The 24,566-nt window shown below is 33.7% G+C and overlaps 1 protein-coding gene across 23 annotated transcripts in view; it reads left to right on the top strand.

Moving 5' to 3' along the window:
• Positions 1 to 24,566, top strand: part of ZNF280D (zinc finger protein 280D) — a 299,635-nt gene that overhangs the window by 217,148 nt on the left and 57,921 nt on the right. For all 23 annotated transcript variants that reach the window (XR_011997393.1, XR_011997395.1, XR_011997396.1 and 20 more), the window contains 8 exons: positions 2,716 to 2,886; positions 3,205 to 3,314; positions 11,249 to 11,472; positions 14,577 to 14,734; positions 15,484 to 15,584; positions 16,598 to 16,744; positions 22,257 to 22,391; positions 24,216 to 24,523. Coding sequence is in view for 12 of the 23 variants with exons in the window: in XM_072738601.1 (XP_072594702.1) it covers positions 2,716 to 2,886; positions 3,205 to 3,314; positions 11,249 to 11,472; positions 14,577 to 14,734; positions 15,484 to 15,584; positions 16,598 to 16,744; positions 22,257 to 22,391; positions 24,216 to 24,523 (1,354 nt within the window). In the remaining 11 variants the exon portion in view is untranslated. The remainder of the gene's footprint in view (positions 1 to 2,715; positions 2,887 to 3,204; positions 3,315 to 11,248; positions 11,473 to 14,576; positions 14,735 to 15,483; positions 15,585 to 16,597; positions 16,745 to 22,256; positions 22,392 to 24,215; positions 24,524 to 24,566) is intronic.

Below are 24,566 nucleotides of genomic sequence, written 5' to 3'. Positions count from 1 at the left end.
TGGGCTCTATCCCAGCCAGCCCTGCTGACTTTTAAAACTACAATCTTTAGAGATGTGGTATGGGTGGGGACCAGCGTTGGTCTTCTGGTGGAGTGTCTCACTGCTCTGGGACTGATGCAAGTTTGATTGCAGAGGTCACTTGAGCCAGAACACAGGACTGTGGGACTGGAGCAAGCAGGCTAGGCAACCAGTGTCGGGCTAAGCTTCCCTTAGCAGGTGGCTCTGCCCCTATGCTGAGGGGCTGGGGAGTGGCTCTTTTGTCCCTGGAGAGGTGTCTCTGCAAATACCACCTGTCACAGATATGCTCTAAGGAGAGTGAACAATCTCCCTGCTGTGTGCCTTAGGCATGCCTCAAATGCCATCTGTCCCTAGGGTTGTTTGCCTGCTTTTTTCCAGGAGTAGGGCTGTGCCCTAGGGGGTCTGTCCCAGCCAAGCCCAACTGACCTTTAAAATTCCAGTCTTCAAATCCTACTTGTTGCAAAAAGTCATGAAAATCAGCCCTTCTCATTTTCCCAGCCAGTAGCTTTGGGGAGTTGTTTTCCTTGTGCCTCTCTCAGCCACTAGGGCTCCCTCCCCTCTGCAGCACCCATGATCCATTTCTCAAACCATGTCTCCATACTTTCTACCTTCATGGATGTGGCCTCTTATCTTCCTTTATTTGTGGAGTTTGTTCTGTCAGTCCTGAGGTTGATTTGTTGGGTAGTCAGAATAATTTAATAGTTATCTAGCTGTGTTCAAGGGATGAGAGGAGCCTAGGATCCTCCTACTATGCTGCCATGCTAGCTCCCTCCCCACAAAATTAATTTTAAAAAGTTCAAGTATAGGGTTCTTGGATGGCTCAGTTGATTAAGTGTCTGACTCTTCACTTTGGTTCAGGTCATGATCTCAGGGTTGTGAGATAGAGCCCTACATCGGGCTTCATGCTGGATGTGAAGCCTGCTTAAAATTCTCTCTCTCCCTCTCCCTTTTCCCCCACCCCTGCCAAAAAAGAAAGAAGAATTAAAAATAATTATTTAATAGTGGTTAATATTAGTTTCAGGTGTGTAATATAATGATCCAACAATTCTATACATTACTCAGTGCTTATCACAATTTTATTTTTATTTTTATTAGATTATTTTTTTATTCATGAGAGACACAGAGACAGAGGCAGAGACATAGGCAGAGGGAGAAGCAGGCTTCTTGCAGGGAGCCCGAAGTGGGACTCAATCCCCGGACCCTGTGATCACGCCCTGAGCCAGAGGCAGATGCTCAACCACTGAGCCACCAAAGCATCTCATAATAAGTTTGTTTTTAATTCCCTTCACCTATTTCACTCATTTTCCCACCCACCTTCCCTCTGGCAACCACCAGTTTGTTCTCTGTATTTAAGTGTTTGGTTTTTTCTTACCAAAGGAATTGTTACACCTTCTTGATCCATTCATGTTATTACAAATGGCAAGATTTCATTCTTTTTTATTCCATTTACTTATATATGAAATCTTTATCCATTCATGTATTGGTGGACACTTGGGTTACTTCCATATCTTGGCTATTGTAAATAATGCTGCAATAAATACATCTTTCAGTGTTTTTGTATTCTTGGAGTAACTACCCAGTAGTGGAATTACTGGATAATGTGGTAATTCTATTTTTAATATTTTGAGGAATTTCTATACTGTTTTCCACAGTGGCTGCACTGGCTTGCATTGCTACCAACAATGGATGAGGGTTCCTTTTTCTACACATTCTCATCAACATTTGTTATTTCTTGTCTTTCTGAGTTTAGCCATTCTGACAGGTGTGAAATGATACCTCAATGTGCTTTTGGTTTGCATTTTGCTTATAATAAGTGATGTTGAGCATCTTTTCATGCATTTGTTGACCATCTCTATGTCTTTGGAGAAATGTCTGTTCATGTCTTCTGCCCATTTTTAATTGCATTATTTGGGGGGTTTTTTTTGGTGTTGAGTTGTATAAGTTCTTTATATATTTTAGATACTAACTCCCTCTTAGATATATCATTTGGCAGTATCTTTTCCCATTCTGTAGATTACCTTTTTGTTTTGTTGATGGCTTCCTTCGCTGTGCAAAGTCTTTAATTTTGATATAGTCCCAATAGTTTAATTTTGCTTTTGTTTCCCTTGCCAAAGGAGACATATTGAGAAGAAGTTTCTGTGGCTGATACCGAAGAGATTACTGCCTGGTTTTCTAGAAGAAATTTTATGGCTTCAGATTTCACATATAAGTCTTTAATCCATTTTGAGTTTATTTTTGTGTAAGAAAGTGCTCCAGTTTCATTCTTTTGTATGTTGGTGTCCAATTTTCCGAACATCATTTGTTGAAGATTCTTCTTCTCATTTTATAGTCTTGCCTCTTTTGTTGTAGATTCATTGACCATGTAATTGTGGGTTTATTTTTGGGCTCTCTATTCTGCTGCATTGATCTGTGTGTCTATTTTTGTCCAGTACCATACTGTTTTGATTACTACAGCTTTGTAGTATACTTGAAATCTGAGATTGTGATACTCTAGTTTTATTATTCTTTTTCAGGATTGATATTTGGTATACCTTTGACATTTGATCACATCAATTTGTATCATTATTTATTATCATTTGAGTGATAGGATAATTCAATTGTATTGCATTTAATTTAGCTCCAAAGTAATTTTACTTTGTTATAAGTAATATGCTAAAGTGTTTAAAAATATTTTTCCCACTATTTAATTCATTGTAGGTATGAGTGAAAGTTCGTTTTTATCAAAACGTCCTTCTACTTCTGAAGTAAACAGTGTTAATCCAAAAAAGCCGAAGCCCAGTGATGGTATTTCTGGATTAAATTCTTCAGCTGTTTTTCCTTCAGTTAAATCTCTTTCAGTGACATCTCCTCAGGCTATGTCTTCAAAAGGTAAATGTGAAAGGTGGCATATAAAAAAGAAATTATAGGGGCATCTAAGTGTCTCAGTCACTTAAGCATCCAACTCTTAATTTCGGCTCAGGTGGTGATCTGAGGGCTGTGAAATTGAGCCACATCCAGCTCTGTGCTGGGCATGGAGTCTGCTTAATATTCTCTCTCTCTCCCTTTGCACCCCTCTCTGAAATAAAAGAAATTATAGTATTTATACATAAGTTTTAGAAGTTGTAGTAAATTTACAAACTGTTAGCAGTGATTATTTAAAGTTATAAAGTGATAGATTTTGAATTATATGTTTTGAATTTATTTTAGGTACAAATACCTCATCAAATCAATCTAAAAATGGAACACCTTTTCCAAGAGCTTGTCCAAAATGCAATATTCATTTTAATCTTTTGGATCCTTTGAAAAATCACATGAAGGTAAAATTTTTTTCAAAATTTAATTTTAAAGAGATTTGCAAATCCCCCCAAATATTGATTTATAGTAAATAATGCTTTGTGCAGATATTTAGGCTAAAAAACTTTTCATGGTGGTATTTCCACATAACTTAGACAAAGGTTTATATTCATAATGATTATTTTCATAGAAGATTTAAAAATTTCCTCTGAATCATCAAGTTTTAAGAATTAAGTTTATATAGATTATAATATATGTTTATTGTATTCTAATTTTAAATGAAAATAAGGTATTAATCAGAATACTTTGGTAGATTCGATATACTTCAAACTTTTTTTTTAAAGGCATTTTTATAGTTTCTTCAGCTACCTTATTTTTATGTCCATGGTAATATATGCATATCACATTACACAATGAGAATCTGAATTTTACATTTAATTTTCAGCACTCAGACTTAAGCCCCAAATGATGGAGCATTTCATATGTAATAATTATCTTAACTCTGTTCAGATACAGTTTGAGTAATTGTCATAAATTATTTCAGGTTTTTTGTTGGAATATAAAGCTCTTGAAATTAGATTTTAAGAAATTTTCAGGGGCCTCTGGGTGGCTCAGTCTTTTAAACATCTGAATCTTGATTTCCGGCTCTGGTCATGATCTCAGGATGATGAGATCGAGACTGGTGTCGAGCCCATGGTTGGGTTCCACATCCAATGTGGAGCTTGCTTAAGAGTCTCTTCCTCTTCTACCCCTCCTCCCTCTCCCTCTCTAAAAAAAAAAAAAAAAAAGAAATTTTCAAAGTACAAATGAAATATGAGGTATAGGTAACATTTCACTTGAAATATTTTAGTATATATTACAGTATCCTACTGTGATCTAAGGAAAGATAACCTGTATTCTCTTTGCATGCCCAGTATGGATGGCAGGAAGGGGGAAAGAGAAAGAAAAAAATCCACATAGGCTGTATGAAGAAAGAAAGGAAGGAGGGGTGCCTTTGTGGCTCAGAACCCAGTCTGCTTGGGACTCTCTTTTCCTCTTCCTCTGCCCCCCTCTCCACACTCACTTTCTCTCTCCCTTCTCTTTAAAATAAATAAATATTAAAAAAAAATACATTCCACAGAAAAAAGTAGAAAAAAATAAAGGAACTCTCTTAGAATTTCAAATACAATCTCTTTATTCACATACAAAGCTGTATTTGGTGTGTCACTACTTCCAGCTCCCAGAATGTATGTAGTCTCTGATAATTGCACTTTGTGCTTTCTTCTTGTATGAGAATTAACCTGTACAAGGCTTTCACTTTTTTAATCTGTGTGATGTTTTGATGAGATACCTGATTATTTTTATGGTTTGCATTTTGGATGGAGAGAAAAAAGAAAGGGCTAAATTCTCTAATTAACTTTTAATTATTTGAATAGGTAATACAGCGATATTCAAAATAAAAAAGTTAACAAAGGCATACAAATGAAAAATCATAATTGTGTCTCTTATTTACCTGGTTCCCAGAATGACTGTCAAAGAAAATGATTTTTATTAGTTGTTTTTTTATTTTCCCCAATATTCTTTCTGCGTTTACAGGTAAAGGGATATGTTCTTATTTCTTTTCTGTTTTGTATACAGTTTATAGTAAGTTAAATCTCTAAGACATATTTTTCAACTAAATATAATATGAATAATCTACGTGTGCTTATATCATAAAGAGTTGTGACAGAATAGTCACCAGCTCTAGAACAAGTTTAAAGCTGTGTTTTGAACTGCATTCTAGGGACGCCTGGGTGGCTCAGTGGTTGAGAGTCTGCCTCTGGCTCTTGGTGTGATCCCGGGGTCCGGGATTGAGTGTCATTTCGGGCTCCCTGTGTGGAGCCTGCTTCTCCTTCTCCCTGTGTCCCTGCCTCGCTCTCTCTCTGTCTCTCTCTGTGTCTTTCATGAATAAATAAATGAAATCTTTTAAAAAACTGCATTCTAGTTTATGCATTTTGTATATCAGTTGAAGTTTTAGTATGACAACAGTGATATCCATTTTGGAAAAATCTGATTTTTTGATTCTTAAGAAATGAATTTTTGCTGTTATTATAGATAAATAGATGACTATATCACAGAAATAATATTTTCTTTCAGTACAGAATAGCTAAAACATAAAGCAAATATCCTATAATAATAATAACAATTTATTTATCTGAGACTATGTGTCAGACTACTAAGCTTTAAATACATTATTTCATTTAATCTTTAGAAAGTTCTTTGAGATCGACATATTTCTCATTGTTTTATAGCCAGTTTATTTAAAGACATAACTGGCATTCAAACTTCAAATGGTAAAAACCCAAGTTCTAACAAATTTTTCCTTTTTTAGTGTATAGGTTATATAATTTACATGGACACTTGAAAGTAGGTAAATAATTTCTTAAGATATGGAATTTGGTATTTATCAACCAGATCTATCATATTAATTGCATTGTTTAGATATCTATATTTTTATTTATTTTGTTGTCTATTTAATCTTACATGGTTTGAGAAATACCACATCCCAATCTGGATCCTATTAATAATTTATTGCAGTTCTGTCTTAAGATTGTTGCTGTTTGCGATATAGATGAATCTTTTATAGTTGTATTGCAAATGTGTCCTTTAGCATTTTTATAAAATGTTCTGTTCTTTTTGTCTTAATGTTAATGACTTTTAGGCTTACAACCCTTGTTTTCTTATGGTTTCCATTTGCCTAGTATATTACTGGTGTATCCTTTTCTTTTCAACCCTTTTGAATCACATCATGCCCTTTGGTTTGAGCAGAGTTGATTTTTCCTTTGTGAGCCTATATGAAAATCTCTTTTGGCAGTTGAGTTAAACTTATTTATATTCGTTGACATGATGATAGGTTTATTTGGTCTTGGTTCTGTCACAATTTTTTATCATTTTTTTTTTTTAAGTCTCACTATTTGGTTGCTTTATATGTCTGTAGCTTGGGTTTTTAGAGAAGTTGTATTTTTGTTCTCCTGTTTATCCTTCTAATTTTAATGCTAATATAATTCTAGTAGTCTTGTATTCCTTTGGCCGTTCTCTAATATTAAAATTGGTTAAAGTAGCATTAAATTTTCTATTCTTAACCCACCCCTTCTTACCTTCTCTTTTCCTACCTGATTTTAATCAATATTATCTTTCTGTGTGTTTACTTTTGTGCTATTAAAACTGCATATATCTATATACTACTTCATTTGGTAGCTCTAAATGATATTCTTTGATGTACTGCTAGTATATGTGAATCAGTTTGTGAACTTTCTCAACCTTATGTTTATTATCTTTTTATGCCCTTCTAGTTTTTATTTGTTGGTTGTATTTTTTCATTGTTAGGGCATAAAACATTTGCATTTGATTTACTTGACATTATTTCTGTATTTATTTTAATCCTTTTTCACAGTAAATATATTCAGTGTTGATTACCAGTGTGTTTCTCATGGGTTCTTTAGTTATGTTCTTACTTGGCTGAAGTTCATCTTCTAGTAATTTCCTCAAGAAGGGCCTTGAAACAGCATTTTTTGAGTTATTTTCATGTTCAAAACAATTGGACTATATTCCATTCATAAAAGATGGTTTTGCCAGGTATAAAGTAAGTTGGATCCTACTTTGAGGATCTTATTTGTGATGCTTCTATCTTACAATATTGAATATTGCTTTGAGAAATCTAGGATAAGCCTAAATTATTTTGCCTTTTATAAATGATTTGATCTTTCTGTCTGGCTGTCCATAGGATTTTTTGGAAGACTGATAATTTTATAATGATCTGACTTGGTGTTGGGGATTTGGTCAATCTTCTCTGATATGTAACATGTTCTTTCTGCTTGTATGATTGTGTTTTCCTTTATTTTAGTGGAGTTTTCTTGATTCATATTTTAAAATATTAATCCACACAATTGTTTTGTCTTTTGAGGAAAGGGGAGAATGTTATCCAGTATGCATTCATTTGATGTCCTTTGTGTGACACATCTATCATTTTCTTTCTAATCCTTTTAACACTTAAGTTTTTTAAATTTCCCTTTCTCATTATCATCCTCTCCTTCACTTTATTTTCTAATGCCTGTTCACTACTGTTCTCCTTTCTTTTTTCTTTTTTTGCTGTTATCCTTTCTAATTTGCCTTTATCTCTCTGATTTCTCTTACTTTTCCCTCGATTTTGCCATTCCTTTTTTTTCATGTCATCTCTTCTTACTTTGTGATTTTCCAAATAGACACAATTACTTCATTAAGTTTTTAAAATTTGTAGCAGATATTTTGGTCACTGTTTTCATCTACAACTGCTTCATGGTGTTTTTGTCAGAATTTTACATTTTCCTCCTTTTATCCTAAAGTATTTTTGTTTAGATGTAAGTTTTAATCATAGTAAAGAATAAGTTGGATTTTCTTGGGCTAGCTCTTTTGTACAAGCCTCCTTTTAGGAAGTGTAGGTTGCCAGGATAAACTCACATCCTGCTAACTAGCTTATATAACTCTTTGCTGGGCAGGTGGCTTCCTGCAAATGTGACTTTTGTGTCTGATTTTATATGTAGCATTGCCTTATCTGCTTCTCTGTACCAAATGAAGTATGGGGACTTCTGCCATCCTTCTGCACCTGTTTTTGTAAACAAAGTATATAGCTTTGCAGTTTAGGATGTGTCTTTCACCTTTAGAATGCAAATTTTGCTGACACTTTCTAAGATGTTACTGTTGGGTCCTTTTGACTTCTCTGATCTACTTCCAGCTACATGTCTTCTCTCTGATCTTGGCTGCTTTGGGTAGTGCTCATATGTTATAGAGTCTGTGGATTTTATCTGGCTCTTAGTTTCAATGAAAATAAAATTTTTAGAATTTGGTTGTTGTGGCTTTGGAAGAGTCCCAGGAGAAGAGGAAAATGTTGACTTATGTAGGATGATAATATGGGAACTTCTATTTTACTACTTAAAAATAGCATCCCACCTTCTTTGTTCTAAAAAAATCTAACCTAAATTTTTAGGTGCTAATAAAGCAATAGGACATGGTTTCTCTACTGGGAGGAGTGAATATGAAAATGGGGTTTAGCTGGTAATTGCTATTTGTCTAATTATAGTATATAGCATTATTTAATATTTGCAAAATGGTTATCTCAGGAAAATAAGGGATAAACCCAGGGCTACAGTGAAAAGCTAGAACCAAAAGAGCTTTAGGATTAAATAAAAGATGACCAGTAGGTTTTGAACCGTAGCTCAATGTGCCATCCATAGCTTTCTCTATCCTCCTACAAAACCTTCAGTCTAAGCCTAGTTGTCATTTCTTAAGTTGCTTTCTTGCCTTTTGGCTATTTTCTTTGAGATTCTGCGTTTCTCTCAACTACTAAGTTTCCTGAATTAGGTTGTCCTTCTTGGTTTTCAGTGGTTTATCATTCATCTGTCTTATAGGGATTTGAAACATTGCTTAAAAGATACTGTGAATAATAGCATTGTGTGTCAACTATACTCAAAAAAAAGCGGGGGGACTCCCCAGCAGTTGAGAGGGATGCCCCAGCAGTCTGCCTTTAGCCCAGGGCATGATCCCGGAGTCCCAGGATCGAGTCCCACATTGGGCTCCCTGCAGGGAGCCTGCTTCTCCCTGCCTATGCCTCTGCCTCTCTCTCTATGTCTCTCATGAATAAATAAATAAAAATATTTAAAAAAAGAAAGAAAGAAAAGGATACTTTGAGATTTGTATATTTCTTTTTAAAACCTGTTCCTATCTTTTTTTATTTTAAAAAAAGAAAATGAAAAAACAGCAAGAAGTTGATCATCTGTTATGTGTATTATAATTTATGAGCATTTAAGGTAACTTTAACTTTTATAGATGTACCAAATTAGATGTTTCTGAAAAATATAGCCTTGCAGCACACTCTGCTATGGACTGCTTAGATTATTTTGTAGATTTCAGAAAAGAATCCAAGTCTCAAATATGACTCAATAACTTCTACAGTTTGAAAACCAGATTTAATGTTTGAATATATGTGATTGTTCACATTTCTAATAGGGACACTTACATCATTTTTGTGCATTATAATTTTTCTCATTGCTGTTTGAGATAACTTCTATGGTAAAATTGCAGATAAGGTCAGGGATTTTGTCTATCAAAATGATACTACTGATATACATCATTTGTAGTAAGACGTGTATTTTGAGTTATTTTTCTGATAGTGTTGATGGATTTACTCTGAACCATACTTTTCTCCACTTATCCTTAGAGTCAAAACCAGTATGTTTTAAAAGGAACTTAGCCTTATAATAGTCCTTAGAAATAGTTGACTTTCCTAAGGTTGAGCTTTTAAATATTACATGTGTCCTAAGAAATATCTAGAAACATATAGAGCAAAACCTTTCTCATTTCCCTCTTTCTGTTATAGTTTCATTTCAACTTTATTCTGCATGGTTGACCTCAGAGGATAATGTAGTCTAGGGATCTAATGTATTTATCCTAATTTAGCTTATTGATGCAACCTTAACTCCTAAACACAAATTATGTCACTATTTGTGGGCCCATTTTAATTAGTATTTTTTACCATTTTAATTAGTATTTTTTCCCTTTCTTTTAGATCTAGTTTAGATTTTTACCTTGGTGTTATTTCCTTAAAGATTTCCGAATTGACAAGTGAACAAACTAAAAGCAGCTGAAATGTTAAAGGTCTGTCTTGGATCAAAGACCTAGCTTCCCATGTGATACAGAACATTTTACCAATGATCAAATATTTCGTTGTGGCAAGAGAGGACAGGGATATTATCTGAGAAATGGAAGAGAGTTCTGTTAGAGTTTCAAACTATTTAATGGTGTTACTTATTTACTAAGTAACATATTTAGGAAGAGTTTAAGCCAGTTGGTATATGTTGTAAAAGAATTACCTGGGTGTCTTGTTGAAAAAGATTTCTGGGTGCTGTATTGAGATACATTGTGGTTATGGGTCTGAAGTGGGCCCAGGAATTAGCATTTTGACAAGTATTTCTGGTTTTTCTAGTGCAGGTCTTCTTTGGACTGGCCTTTGAGAAGAAAAACTACCTTAGAGAAATTCTTCAGCTGAAAATTATGTACCATAAATGAATTAGTTATATCTTACTGAAAAAAAAAAAAGCTCATGTATGAAAGTATTCCACTTTAGAACCAGTTTATGTGATATCTTGACTTTATTCATGAGGAAATAATTTCCCCCTTAAATATTTAAGCATTCTAGATTTCAAGGTGTAAGTGTAGAATTTTTCAAGATGTTACTAATGCCTCTTCCCCCCCCCCCCCCCCCCCACGTTTTCTAGCACCTTGTGTCTGGGCAATGGCAAGTTATGCTCAATTTTTAGTTCTAACTAGATATTATGAAATTTCGTATTTCACCTGATAATTAAACATATACATTATGACATGTAAAACTACATTTCCTTTCTGTGCTCTATCCTGAAATAGATGTGAAATGAATAAATTTTAGTTCAGTTAAACATTTAAGTTATTATTCAGTAATTATGTCTGAAAAGATAAATTGCAAGGAAAAACTGTTAGATCAATAGCCAAGTCCTAGTTCTAATACTATTCTTTAAAAAATTTTTGTGGTGGGATCCCTGGGTGGCGCAGCAGTTTAGCGCCTGCCTTTGGCCCAGGGTGCGATCCTGGAGACCCGGGATCGAATCCCACATCCGGCTCCTGGTGCATGGAGCCTGCTTCTCCCTCTGCCTATGTCTCCGCCTCTCTCTCTCTCTATGTGTGACTATCATAAATAAATAAAAAATTAAAAAAAAATAAAATAAAAAATTTTTGTGGTGTTCTTAAGATGATAGGTGTTTATTGTTATTTAGAGTGTGAGTGTGTACCACAAACTTTTGGATTAATACTTTCCCAGACATACTACCAAGCATAGTTTTACATGGACTGACTTTAGCTGTAAACATAGAATTATTTTGTTGGTTTCTAATTTTTTAAGTGATAAATAAGACTTCTGTTTTTTCTCTTTCAGTACTGTTGTCCAGACATGATAAATAACTTTTTAGGACTGGCTAAAACAGAATTTTCAAGTACAGTAAATAAAAATAAGACTGTTGACTCAGAGAAAGGAAAATTGATTATGTTAGTTAATGACTTTTATTATGGAAAACATGAAGGAGATGTCCAGGAAGAACAGAAGACTCACACAACTTTTAAATGCTTCAGTTGCTTGAAAATTCTTAAAAATAATATTAGGTATGTAAATACTTATTTTTATTTCTGTTTGAAAATTGGATAAATGTTGTATCTTTATTTTGTATTTTTCTTTGCCATTCGGGATAAACAATTTTAATACTTTCTACTAAGGACAAAGGCAGACTGTCCTGTTGAAAAACTTTGTTCTTTCTTATAATTAAGAGTTGATTCTTGAATATAATTAGTTTTATTTCTCTAAGATAACTTAAGAAAGGACAAACTTTATTTCAAATAAGGCAAAATTAATTAATTCTCCTACATTATCACATTTAAGAATTTTCATGAGATCATTTTCATTTTTAGCTGCATTTGAATTTTTTCTTCATTTCATAAGAAGAACCACTTTAGTAAGTCCAGTTTGACCTCCTCCATACTAATCTTATTTAATGCTCAGGTCTTTTAATTCGGATTTATAAATTTTAGAACATTTACCTTGCAGGAAAAGTGATACTCTTTAGAGAAGTACCAGTTCTAGGAAACATTTCTGCTTTGATTTTAAAATTTAACCCCTTTAAAAATTAGAAATTTAATTTCCGGTGGAATTTTGAATTTTATACATCTGTGTTTTAAATTTCAGGAACTTTGTGATCTTTGAGTTACATGTTAGTACGTGTCATCCTATAAATGAGTATGTAACAAGAACAGAGTAACAAGACATATTGATTGATATTTTTATTGGTTATGTAGGTTGGTATTTATATTAGTTAAGGTTGTTTTTACCCCCATTTTATTATAAAAATGTTCAGACATTGAGCAAAGTTTTAAAAATTTTACATGCTTATCACCTTGATTCTACCACTAACATTTTACTATGCTTGCTTCATCATATAATCTGTTCATTTTTCCTTCAAACTATTTTTGTTCTTATGCATTTCAAAGTAAGTTGCAGACATCAGTATACTTTCCTTAGATGAGGGTGTTGTGTGTGTGTTTGTACAAACATACATACGTATGCCTTTTTATATTTACCCTTGATAACTTTGTAAATAGCATTCTTAGGCACCTGTAGGTTACTTCTGGACCCAGTATATAGTCCTTTTTCCTGTGAGTTCTTGGGTCCAAAAAGAAGAATATAGGAAAACCCTGAAATACATTGTGATATACTTCTATAACAATTATTAAAGCTTTGTTTATTGTGGTGCTTTATAGTTTCCAAATTCTTTCACATATGTTATTTCATGTGAGTCTTCACATTTCTTTATCTCCTTTAATTAAACTTTAACAGGCATCAGTAGTTAGTAGTTTGTTAGAAGGAATATTGTACTTTGTGGTATAAAACTGAAACAATATTACAGTAGTACTCTGTCATCTATTTCCATATTATTACCATTTTAATAGCAAAATATACCAGAAAAATCATGTTAGTAAACAGGATGAAAGCATAGAAATATGTTTCACTGACTTATTAGTTCCTTGGTATACTTAAATATTATGTGTATATTAGAAGTTATTCAACAATAGCTTTTGGCTTTTCCTTTGAGATTAGCCCACTTAATATTAAACACATAAAAATTAAAAATTCCTTTTTTTGTTATTGTTTCAGAAAACTACTTAACATATTTTTAGAATACTTGAATATTTCAAACTTTAAAGCAAACAACATTTATAACAGCCAGGAATTGAGCACGTTTTGAAATACTGATTGTTTAGGAAACGTAACCTCAATGGTAAATACTTTGTGGTCAAAGAAGTTATGTATGTTTATATGTTAAATAATATTTTATCTTAACAGTAAAAACTGGGGAGACAAATTGATGTTTGTAGAGAATGGTAGGAAAACTGATAGCTATAGATTTTTACTCTTTGCCTTGTCAACATTGTGATATGATATTTTTTGATATTTTTTTTTCTACAGTGTCACCAAAAACAGGTTTATTTTATTCTGCAAACATCCTTGTAAGAAGTTTGCTTTTATGTATCCCTCATTTCCATCCATTAGTTTAAGTAGCTTGACTTCCCAATATGGGCTCATATAATAATTTTGAGAAAGCTTGCTAGTCAAGAGACTATTTTATATAGATACACTTTAATTGCTTAAAGTTGTGAGCTAAAAGTTTAATGGCTCATGACCTTTTCTTTTCCTAGCCAAGACTAGGATTTTCTCTAGGTGTTTGGAGAGCTGGTATTAAAACCAAGGGAGGACAAAAAGATATTTCAAAGTGTGCCATAACCTGTTCAAGGGAAAGTACTGTTTTGGAGATGTGAAAAAGAGATAAATGTTATGGCCTTCATGGTGACTGCTATCCAAATTAATGACATTATCACTTATTTTCAAGATTCTTTCCTTTACAGGCTCAAAGTGAATAATTGTTAATAGTTGACCCAGACTAAAAATTGTTACAACTTTACTTTCAAATTCAGCAAAAAGCTTCAGTAAGCTCTTTTAAATAGGTATTCCCATTTATATTGCACCCTTTGCTGTTGAAGGTCATAGTTCCTGTTCATAAGAAGCCTTTTAGGGAAGCTGAAATTGCAGAATGTAAAACTGAAAAATGGACGTTGCCTACAAAGGGCACAGTCTGCAAGTTAAAATGAACAGTCTGTGCTAACAGTAAACCAGTATCATTAAATAAAACAAAAGGTTCTTGTAATTGTAGGCATTAAAATTGCTATTACATGCATTTAGAAACCAAGACATAAGTAAAAATACCAGTAATTTGTCTTTTAAACAGCTGGAATCTATTGTATATCTTCACAGCCTTAAAAGATTTCTCTTTTGACTGTAGTTGCTTTTGGTAGTAGGGTTTCCTTCCTTTCAACTATTTTATTTAAAAATGTAAACAGTAGTCATGTATGGAAAAAAGCCTGCTTTTTAAAAATCTTTAAAAAAACATTTTAATAATCTGAAATGATTAAGAATTTGAGCAAATTAGTGATATTTCAGATTAATTACAGTGATGAATTCTTTTAAAACAAAGATGAAAAGCAAAGATGTTTATTTAGCCACTTAATGAAGGCAATTATTTAAAACACACAGTTTTCTAGAGGACTTTAAGGCTTTTGAGATTTTATTTTGAATAATATATACTTTTAGATTCAGATACTTATTTGTTAGATTTTGTTTTTAAATCTGAATTTTTGCACCTGTTGACAATCATTTATAGGTTTATGAACCACATGAAACACCATTTGGAACTTGAGAAGCAGAGCAGTGAGAGCTGGGAAAACCACACCACCTGCCAGCACTGCTACCGTCAGTTTCCCACACCATTTCAACTGCAGTGTCACATTGAGAGCACACATACACCCCATGAATTTTCCAGTAAGTTACAATTCTGCTTAGGTATTGGATATTATCAACGTTGACAACGTAAACTCCAGAAAACCTAAAGAAGCTTGTTAGAAAAATAAGACTGAGAAAAAGACTTTGGAATTTGGGGGCAGAATTAGAAAAGTTTTAAGTTATCTAAATTGTTAAAACTGGTTAAAGTTCCTCTTATAAGTAATTTATTAAAGTAAATAATCTGTGCATTATATGTGGGGAACTAAATTAACAACCTCAGATCATAGCTTTCAAATATGAAATTAATGCCCTTCATTTAAACTTGAATAAGAAAAGTATGATTCTAGTTAAAAATCACAGATTTTAGAGCTTGATAGCTTGAATTCAAATCCCAGGTCTCCCTCTTTATACAGCTATGTGACCTCAGGCAAGTTACTTAATATTTGAATAATAGGGATAATAGAAATACCTACTTCATAATGCTGTTATGGGAATTAAATGAGCTAATGTAAGTAAAATACTTAAAACTGTGTTTGGCACACAGTTAAAAACTGTATAACTATTGTCAGTGCCCACTAATACTATAGTTATTATTGTTGATACAGATATATAAAATGAATTTTACACATGTATATCTGTTTTTGTTTGCCTGGTGAGGTTACCTTGTTTTTAATTGAAGTGTAAGTGACATATAGATTCAGGTATACAACATAATGATTTGATATGTGTGTATGTATGTGTGTGAATCTTAAAATGGTATAATGTCTTTTTTCCCTCCTCACTTTTAGCCATTTGCAAAATATGTGAATTATCATTTGAAACAGAGCATATTCTTTTGCAACATATGAAGGACAACCATAAGCCTGGTGAAATGCCATATATTTGCCAGGTATACATATATTTTATTGTGTACTTAGTGTTTGGTTTGTTTGTTTTCTGTTGTTTTGATTATAAGATTTAAACCTGCTGGGCCAGGTGTCAGGAAATCTTTTCTGTAAAGCACAGATAGTAATAAATATTCAGTCTTTGAGGGTCATACAGTCTGTGTTGTAAATAATCAACTTTGCCATTATAGCACAAAGGCAGCCATAGACAGTAAGTAGATGAATGTGATCAGGCTGTGTTAATTTACTTAAAATTTATCTATGGACACTGGAATCTGAATTTCACATAATTTTAATGAGCCACAAAATATATTTTTTTATTTTCCTAACTCTTTAGATAAAATTGGTTACTAAAATTAAAATTCCTCTTGTAAACTATTAATAAAAATAACTTTGGGTTAACTCATGTGTTATATGTGCAGTCAATTGGCCCATAGGCCATTTTAAACCAACTCCCAATTGGACAAAGAAAAGCCTGTGGCCAAAAGACAAGCATAGGGACTTATTTTACCATATAGGGAAGAATGTAGGCATACAAAGGAAGTATGAGATGCTTTTAGTTACGGAGAACTCTACGAAATGCTTTATGATTAGCATTTTTTTCAGAATTTGAAGAAGAAATAGAAAAAGAAGGTAAAAATATGTTGCCAATCCATAGCCTGGAGGCTATTATAATCTAAAGGAAGGTGCTGTTTTATGTAGCAGGAAAAAAACTTTATAGGACAAGAGGTGTTAAAGAATGAAAATTCGAGTCAAGTTGGGGGGGATAAAAAGATCTTATTAAAAAGAAGGGAACTTAGTTATGTTTTGGGAACTGTCCCTAAACTTTGATAGATAACTTTTCTGTCTCAGAAGATTATTTTTTGGTGCTTGCATTAATGGGATTCTTGTTTATGCAGGTATTGGAGCTGAATGAGTAGCAGCTGATGTTCTTCTAAACAAATGACCTATGATTGTTACTTTGTAATTGCATATCATTATATATTTTCAAGTTAAACTAAACCTTCTTTATTTGTAGGTTTGCAATTATAGATCATCTTCATTTTCTGATGTAGAAACTCATTTTAGAACATCCCATGAAAACACTAAGAACTTGCTATGTCCATTTTGCCTCAAAGTTATTAAAATTGCGACACCCTACATGCATCATTATATGAAGCATCAGGTGAGATTTATCAGTTCTTATTTGTTCATGTTGTTTTAGCAAAAAGATAGATTATTACTTAGAACATTGGTTAGATTTGTTCTGCAAGGGAAGCAAGATTTTCCAAATGACTTGGTTAATTTGCAATTTATGCTGAATTACTTGTAAAACTAACTTCTTTTTTCTTGCTTCCTTTCTGGTGATGTTGTGGCTCATAAGTGAAAATTCTGAAAGATAGCCAGAAATAGGAAACCTAGGATTGGAGAGAAAAGGGGAAGATGACTGGAATATCCATAAGATTGGTGGCTATTTCAGGATCCAAGAGTGGATATGGGAATGATTTTGAAGGTAGTTATCAGGGTAAGGGTGAGTTGAACTAAGAAAAGTGTGAGGACTCATAATCTTGTTTCTTTTTCTCCCCCCATCCTTCCACTTTTAGCCTCATTATTATGAGAATACATGGTATTAATATTGACCAGAAGTCGTCTTTTATAGCTGCCAGTGATAAAGGAAACAGTAATGACGCTTACAGTTTGGTATATGAACTCTGCCAAAGAACTATATTTAGGTCATTATTTGTCTTGTGGATGAATTCTGCTAGTTCTGCTATATAATTTTTGGGATCCAGTTTTAGCACTTAATACCCTTCTCGTGAATTCAGATATTATGCTTACTGGTTTTATTATTTTACTGGTGTAAAATATATATACATATTATATATACATACATACATCACATCTTCTTTATCCAAGTGAATTTAGTATCTCCTGTTGTGATTGGGATGATACTCATCTTTGAGAAGTCTGGCAAGATCTTTCTGTTCTAGGTTTTCCCAACTATGTTCCATCAGGTGTTATTAGATGTTTCCTTCCACATTGTTACTGGTAAATAAATTTGGTAAATGCCTAGGTTTACAATATCAAACAGTTTTTTTTTTTTAAAGATTTTATTTATTTATTCATGAGAGAGAGAGGCAGAGACACAGGCAGAGGGAGAAGCAGGCTCCATGCAGGGAGCCGGATGTGGGACTCGATCTGGGGTCTCCAGGATCACGCCCTGCCCCAAAGGCAGGCACTAAACCGCTGAGCCACCCAGGGATCCCAGTTTTGTTTGTTTTTGAAAACAGGGCTTCTCTGAACTTTTAATATGCTAATGAACATGGTGAATCTCGAAGCCAGTATAGTACTTATTAGTCCCCAAACTTTTTTTGGCCATTGAGCCCTTTATTTATTACATACAATACATATTAACATTTTTTGAGGACTAGACTTTTAGAAACACTATTCTTGGTATTCTTTATTTCATCTTTGACCTTAAATCTTTGACCTTAAATCTGAATGAAAGAATGAGATATAAAACAGTAGTGCTATTTTATTAGTCTTTTTTTTAAAGATTTTATTTATCATAAGACACACACACACACACACACACACACACAGAGGCAGAGACACAGGCAGAGAGAGAAGCAGGCTCCATGCAGGGAGCCTGACATGGGATTTGATCCCAGGTCTCCAGGGTCAGGCCCTGGGCTGAAGGCGACATTAAGCCGCTGAGCCACGCAGGTTGCCCAGGAGTCTTTTTTTTTTTTTTTTTTTTTAAGATTTTTTATTTATTTATTTATGATAGACATAGAGAGAGAGAGGCAGAGACACAGGCAGAGGGAGAAGCAGGCTCCATGCCGGGAGCCCTATGTGGGACTCCACCCCGGGACTCCAGGATCATGCCCTGGGCCAAAGGCAGGTGCTAAACAGCTGAGCCACCCAGGGATCCCCCTGCCCAGGAGTCTTTCAACATAATTTTTCCCACACACTTTCCTAAGCTCCAGAAGGAGATGGAGACACAAGAAAAATGATAATTATGAAAGAGATGTGTGGACCCACTATGTGGGCTTTGTGATTTGTAAGGTTTTTATATACTGAGTTTTATGTCTTGTCTTGCCATTTTGGCCCAATATTCTTTTGTTTATATGGGATATTTAGGCAGTCAGCAGTTAAGAGGGGGAATCTATTAATAAGAATCATCATCATCTTTCAAGGTATTTACAACATCCATAATTATTTACGAAGACTGGAACACCCTAGCTGAGTAGGACTATAAACTTGTAATTGAGATGACATCATTAGTGTGATATTAGACAATAAGAATTGTTGGCTTTTGTAAATAGGCACATTTTATTGTCTTCAAAGACTTTGTAACTTTTTTTTAAACAATATGTATTAAGTCACAGGTGATTTTAGAGCTAACAATCCAGTTTGTATGACTTTTAAGAGATAATAAAAGTGGTTTCAGATATGTTAAATATGCTCATTAAATCTTTAATAAAAACGTTAAACAGTTAACATAGGTAGTCAGTTACCTTATGGCAGCAGCAGGTGCTTTATAAGCATTGTCATCTTTAATCTTCACAATCACCATATGTATATTATTATTTTTAACTTTTAGATGAGGAAACAAAATTTTAGAGAAAGTAACTTGCTCAGTGTCCTATTACCTAATAAAAAGCAGAATTAAAATTTGACTTCAGAGCCCAGGCTTTTACTGCTTTACCACAGAACCAGATTTCACATTGGCATTAGGTCTAAGGGCAGAAATTACATATAGTCAGGATTCCTCTTAATCTCTCAAGTCTCCCAAACAGTTCAGTATGTGTATCAAAAAAGTTCAACACAGGTAATTATTTCTCTACCCTGGAATAGGTCACTATTTTCTTTGATTGAACATGATGTTATTTAAAAATGTATTGTTTCTTTATCACTCTTAACACCTTGAAATGCTTTCATACACAAGAGACATGTATAAGGCTTGTGTCCAACTAAGAGAATAGTAGATTAATGTATTCTATGTCATGACTCTGGACAAATGTTCATTGAATGGAATGACAGATGTTTTGAACTAGTTAAATTGTACCTACTTCACATATGCATCTTCTCTGTCAGTCTCTTGCTTTTTGCCTCACAATCCAATTATTTAACAAGTATTTATTGGATGCCTTACTATGTGCCGGGGCTATTTTGGGTATTACATAAGAATGAACAAAACAAAGTTTGTGCCTTCTGGAATTTGAATTATAGTAGAGAAAGATAAATATATATGTGTGTTTATATTTGAATGTATATGCGTGCTAGCTAGTGATAGTACTGTGGAAGGAAAATGTGAAGGATAAAGAGTGCCAGGGAGGTATTGGGAGTGGAGGAATGGTTATTATTATGTATGTAGTGTGGTAAAACATGAGCCTTTTTTTTTAAGATTTTATTTATTTATTCATAAGAGACACAGAGAGATAGAGAGAGAGAGAGAGAGAGAGAGAGAGAGAGAGAGAGGCAGAGACATAGGCAGAGGGAGAAGCAGGCTCCGTGCAGGGAGCCTGATGTGGGACTCGATCCTGGGACTCCAGCATCATGTCCTGAGCCAAAGGCAGGCGCTAAACCACTGAGCCACCCAGGGCATTCCAAAACATGAGCCTTTTTGAAGGAAATAAAGGAATAAGCCATGTGGAAATCTGGGAAAGGAAATATTATGTAGGCATTGAAGTGAATGTACACATGAGGCACTCAAAGAACAGCGAAGAGGCCAGTTGTGGCTAGAGCAGAGTAAACCAATAAGAGGAAAAGAAGTAGGGGATAAGCTTGTAGCAATAGAATGCAGTCCAGTTCATGTTGAGCTTTGTAAAGCAGACACAGGACTTTGGAAAACCTTTGGAGCATTTAGGTTTGTGAACAATCTGCTGTGTTTTAAGATCATTGGAGAATAGACAAAAGGGAGGAAAGAGCATGATAGGAAGAAGATAAAAGGCCAGGTGAGTGGCTTGGACTAGTATGGCAGCAGTGGTTAGAGGTAATGAGGAGTGGAAAGATTAAGAAAGTTTTTGAAGGTAGAGCTGACAGGTTGGATATGGGTTGTTGTGTGAGTGAGTTAACCAAGTTTTTGTCCTAACCATTTGCAAGAATGGAATTTTCATACACTCTTTTAGGGGGAAGTCTGAGAAAACAGATTTTGGAGGGCAGGGGGTTGGGAGAAAATGTTGTACAAAATGCAGGGGGTAGGGAGAAAATCCAGAATTCAATTTTGTCCATGTTGATTTGAGATGCATAATAGCTATCAGGTTGTGATGTCAAGTAGATAGTTGTATAGATAGTATGTAAAGCCATGAAACTGGATAAGGTAACCCGGGGAGTGATTATAGATAGAGAAAAGATTTCTGGAAATCAGATTCTGGAAAACTTTCTTTCTGTCCTGTTGTTTTGGTGTGTATCTTTGCCAAGTTTTCTTTTTTCCTCCTCTTCCTTCAGCACGTATAAGTGAATTTTTAAAAATTGCCTGAGTCTATAATATAATCCAGTGCACCACACTTCTAAAATAGTCTTAAGATGCAGCTAGAATAGTAATACAAACACATTATATTTATACATTGCTTTGAATTTTGTAAAGAGCTTTGATTTATGAAATGCCTGCTGTGTGCTAGTAACTGTGCTGAGTACTTCTCAGTATATTACCTTGTTTGAATTTTATAAATGACTGAGTGTGTTTAAATGGAAATAATAATGTACTGGCAGATTTTAACTTTCGAGAAAATATTCCTTTGTATTTGTGTATTAAGATATATATATATATTTTATATATATCTTATATATATATATATTCATACATGTGTCATCTCTTAATGAGAGCATATAGGTAAGATTGTAGTTGATTTGATATTATATAATAGAAAGAACATTGATCAGGAGTCTGGCAGTGCCAGTAACTAGTTTTTGGGGAGTGATTTAGATTTTTCTTGGGTCCTGTTTCCCAGCAGTGTTGAGTTTAAAGAGGGACTCACTCAAGGGATCTCAATCATAAAATAGATTGGGAGTAGTTCTGATTTACGTCTCCATATCCGCACTGTTCAATGTTCATATGGCTCTTGAAGTTAAAATTAAATAAAATTAAAAATTCAGTTCCTCTGTTACACTTAGTACATTTCAGGTGCTCAATAACCATATGTGGCTACTGGCTACCATATTGAACAGTGCAGCTGTAGAACATTTTCCTCATTGCAGATGGTTATATTAACACAGTTTTATACAACCACTTCCATAACAACCTTCTTTGAAATGTCTGGTTAAGTATTTGAATTTATTTTGCCAACTTGTCAACCAAGTGGAAATAGCAAAAATTAAAAGTATTTACTTTTTTTAGGATGAAAACATAGTATAGCTCTTTTTAACCATATCATGAGTCTAAATACTTTATAATTAGATAAGCTTTCACATCACTGCTGAGAGAACTTTCATTAGAACCTACTGATAGAACGCTTATGTTCAATTTCTTTCTAGTAACAGACATTTTTGAAACCCCAATACTATTGTACAGTGTTTTTAAAAATGAAATAACATTTTGCTGTTATTTATAGGGAGTTATTTATATGGGAGATGTAAAATAATACTAGTTTTAAAATTACTTAGGTATCATTAAAGTAAATCAGAACAGTTTAAGGGCACGACACTTGTGGTTATAGAAATTATTTTTCCTCCCTTTTCCTGTTTTTAAACAGAAGAAAGGAATACATCGTTGTACAAAATGCAGACTACAATTTTTGACATGCAAAGAGAAAATGGATCATAAGACTCAACATCATAGAACATTTATAAAACCTAAACAACTGGAAGGATTGCCTCCTGGAACAAAGGTAAGTTTAAATGTCTTGTATTTTAACACTTTGTATGATAATAGAAATTAACTCCTGCCTTCTTTTATCTATTAGATATAATACTTTAAAAAATGATGTCTGATTTTTATGAAGACTTTAATTTTAGGCTTTATCATTCTTATATCTAGAAAAAAATCCTTCTCACCATCCTTTTATGGTCAGTGGTGTGTGCTGTGCTAAAGTGTTATTCCTTTGTAAAAAGTGCAACAAATTAACTATTCCCTGAGTCAGCGGGTTGTGTCGATATTATATAGGCTGTTTTTGAGCTATTCCAGTTGGCAGTGTATACGTCAGTTTTATCTGCTAAACTATAAGATAGTTGAGATCAGGACTCATGTTTTATCTTTGTGTCCTTAGCTTCTGGTATAGTGCCTTGAGTGCCGTAGGTTCTCAGATGTTTACTGAAGTTGTTATTACTGAGTCTACTCTCAGAGAAGCAAGTTCTGCTGCTGGATAGCATTATGTTTTAAGTGAGCAAACAACATGTCTGACTGCATACTGATGATTGTAATTTACTTTTCCCTTTTTGCCTTATATACCTCTGTTTTCTCTGACTTCTTTATATACAGTCAGCTCTTGAATATTTGCTCCAGTGGAGGGAAACAGAGGCATGGATAATCCAAAGTGAAATAATCCCCAAAACATTTATATTTGCCTTTGGGTACTTACCTTTGAATGTGGGTATGTCTGTTATTTGAATTAACTAAAACAATATAAAGCCATGCTCTGAAGACCTAGAGCAAGAGAAGCTATCCAGCATCGTTCCCTGCAGTCCATTCATTCCATGCTGGGACTAGACATGCAGAACACTAATGTAAGCAGTGCAGTCCTCTCTCATATTTTCCCTTATTAATAATAATAGTAATAATATTAATAATGATACTAAATGTTCTTATAGCACCTTAGAATAAGGCTTTTGGTATGCTTTTTTATTTAATCCATACAGCAATCCAGTGAGGAAGACAAGACAGTTATTGCCCTATATTATAAAGAAGAGAATAAGTTACTTATTTAGGTCACATGGCTAGGATGGCATGGTATAAGATTTAACCTCAGGTCTTTTGATTCCTAGTCCAGTGCTTTTGTGTGATACCAAAACACATGTATTTCATAGGACTTCCTCATAGTCTGTTCCTCAAATACATGGGAGAAGTACAGTTAAATGATTAATGAGAATGTTGGTAGGCAATTGTTTTTCATTGCCAATCAACAAATGTAATTTCTGGATACTAAATGATAAGCTTTATATTAGTTCTCTTTAAGGAAATTCTCAATATTAAACTCTCCATACAGTATAATGAGTTGATATATAACCTCTCCCATAACCTTTGTATACATAAATCCTGCCTAATGAGCTCCTGGAAAGAGGAGGTCATATTTACTATAGATCTGTTTGTTTTATAGCTGTTGAGGGATAATGCAGGCCTTTCTAGAATTATTTTTTGGGCTTTGAGATTTAAATTTTGATCTCTGAATTATTTGAGATATATCAGAGCATAAAAATAGCTATGGAATGTGCTCTCTTAATAGTTCTATAATTTGCATTAACTCCTAATTATGCATTAATAACTGTTAACATGACTGATATCAATACCAAAAAATGTAGTATTACAAGTGAATAAATATCAAGTTTAATTTAATTTAATTGGTATGAACATTTAGAATAAATGGAAGACTTATCCAATTATAGTTTATACTTGCCCTTTCCAAATACTTGATGTTTAACTTTTTGTTATACAGTTATATTTTAATACTAATGCCATGATTAATTTTCTAAAGCAAACATTATCTCCATTTTTGTAGGTTACTATTCGAGCTTCAGTTGGACCTCTTCAGTCAGGATCTTCACCTACACCTTCCATTAGTGCAAGCACTTCTACCCTTCAGCTCTCACCTCCAAGGACTAAAAATATAACTGCTAAAAATCCCACAAAATCTAACACAAGCAAACCTAATACAACTAAATCCAATACAAGTAAACCTAATGCAAGTAAGCCTAATGGAAGTAAATCTAAATATAAATCAAAAATCTCTAATATGCAAAAGAAACAAAGCACATTGGCTAGTAGCAATAAAAAAAGTAAAGTCAATACAGCATTGAGGAACTTAAGGTAATCTTTTATTCCTCATATATAATACTAATTTAAAGTATAA

This window comes from Vulpes vulpes, chromosome 15 (genome assembly GCF_048418805.1).
Source record: "Vulpes vulpes isolate BD-2025 chromosome 15, VulVul3, whole genome shotgun sequence".
Classification (NCBI taxonomy): Eukaryota; Metazoa; Chordata; class Mammalia; order Carnivora; family Canidae; genus Vulpes; species Vulpes vulpes.
This window is presented reverse-complemented; position numbering and strand designations above follow the sequence as displayed.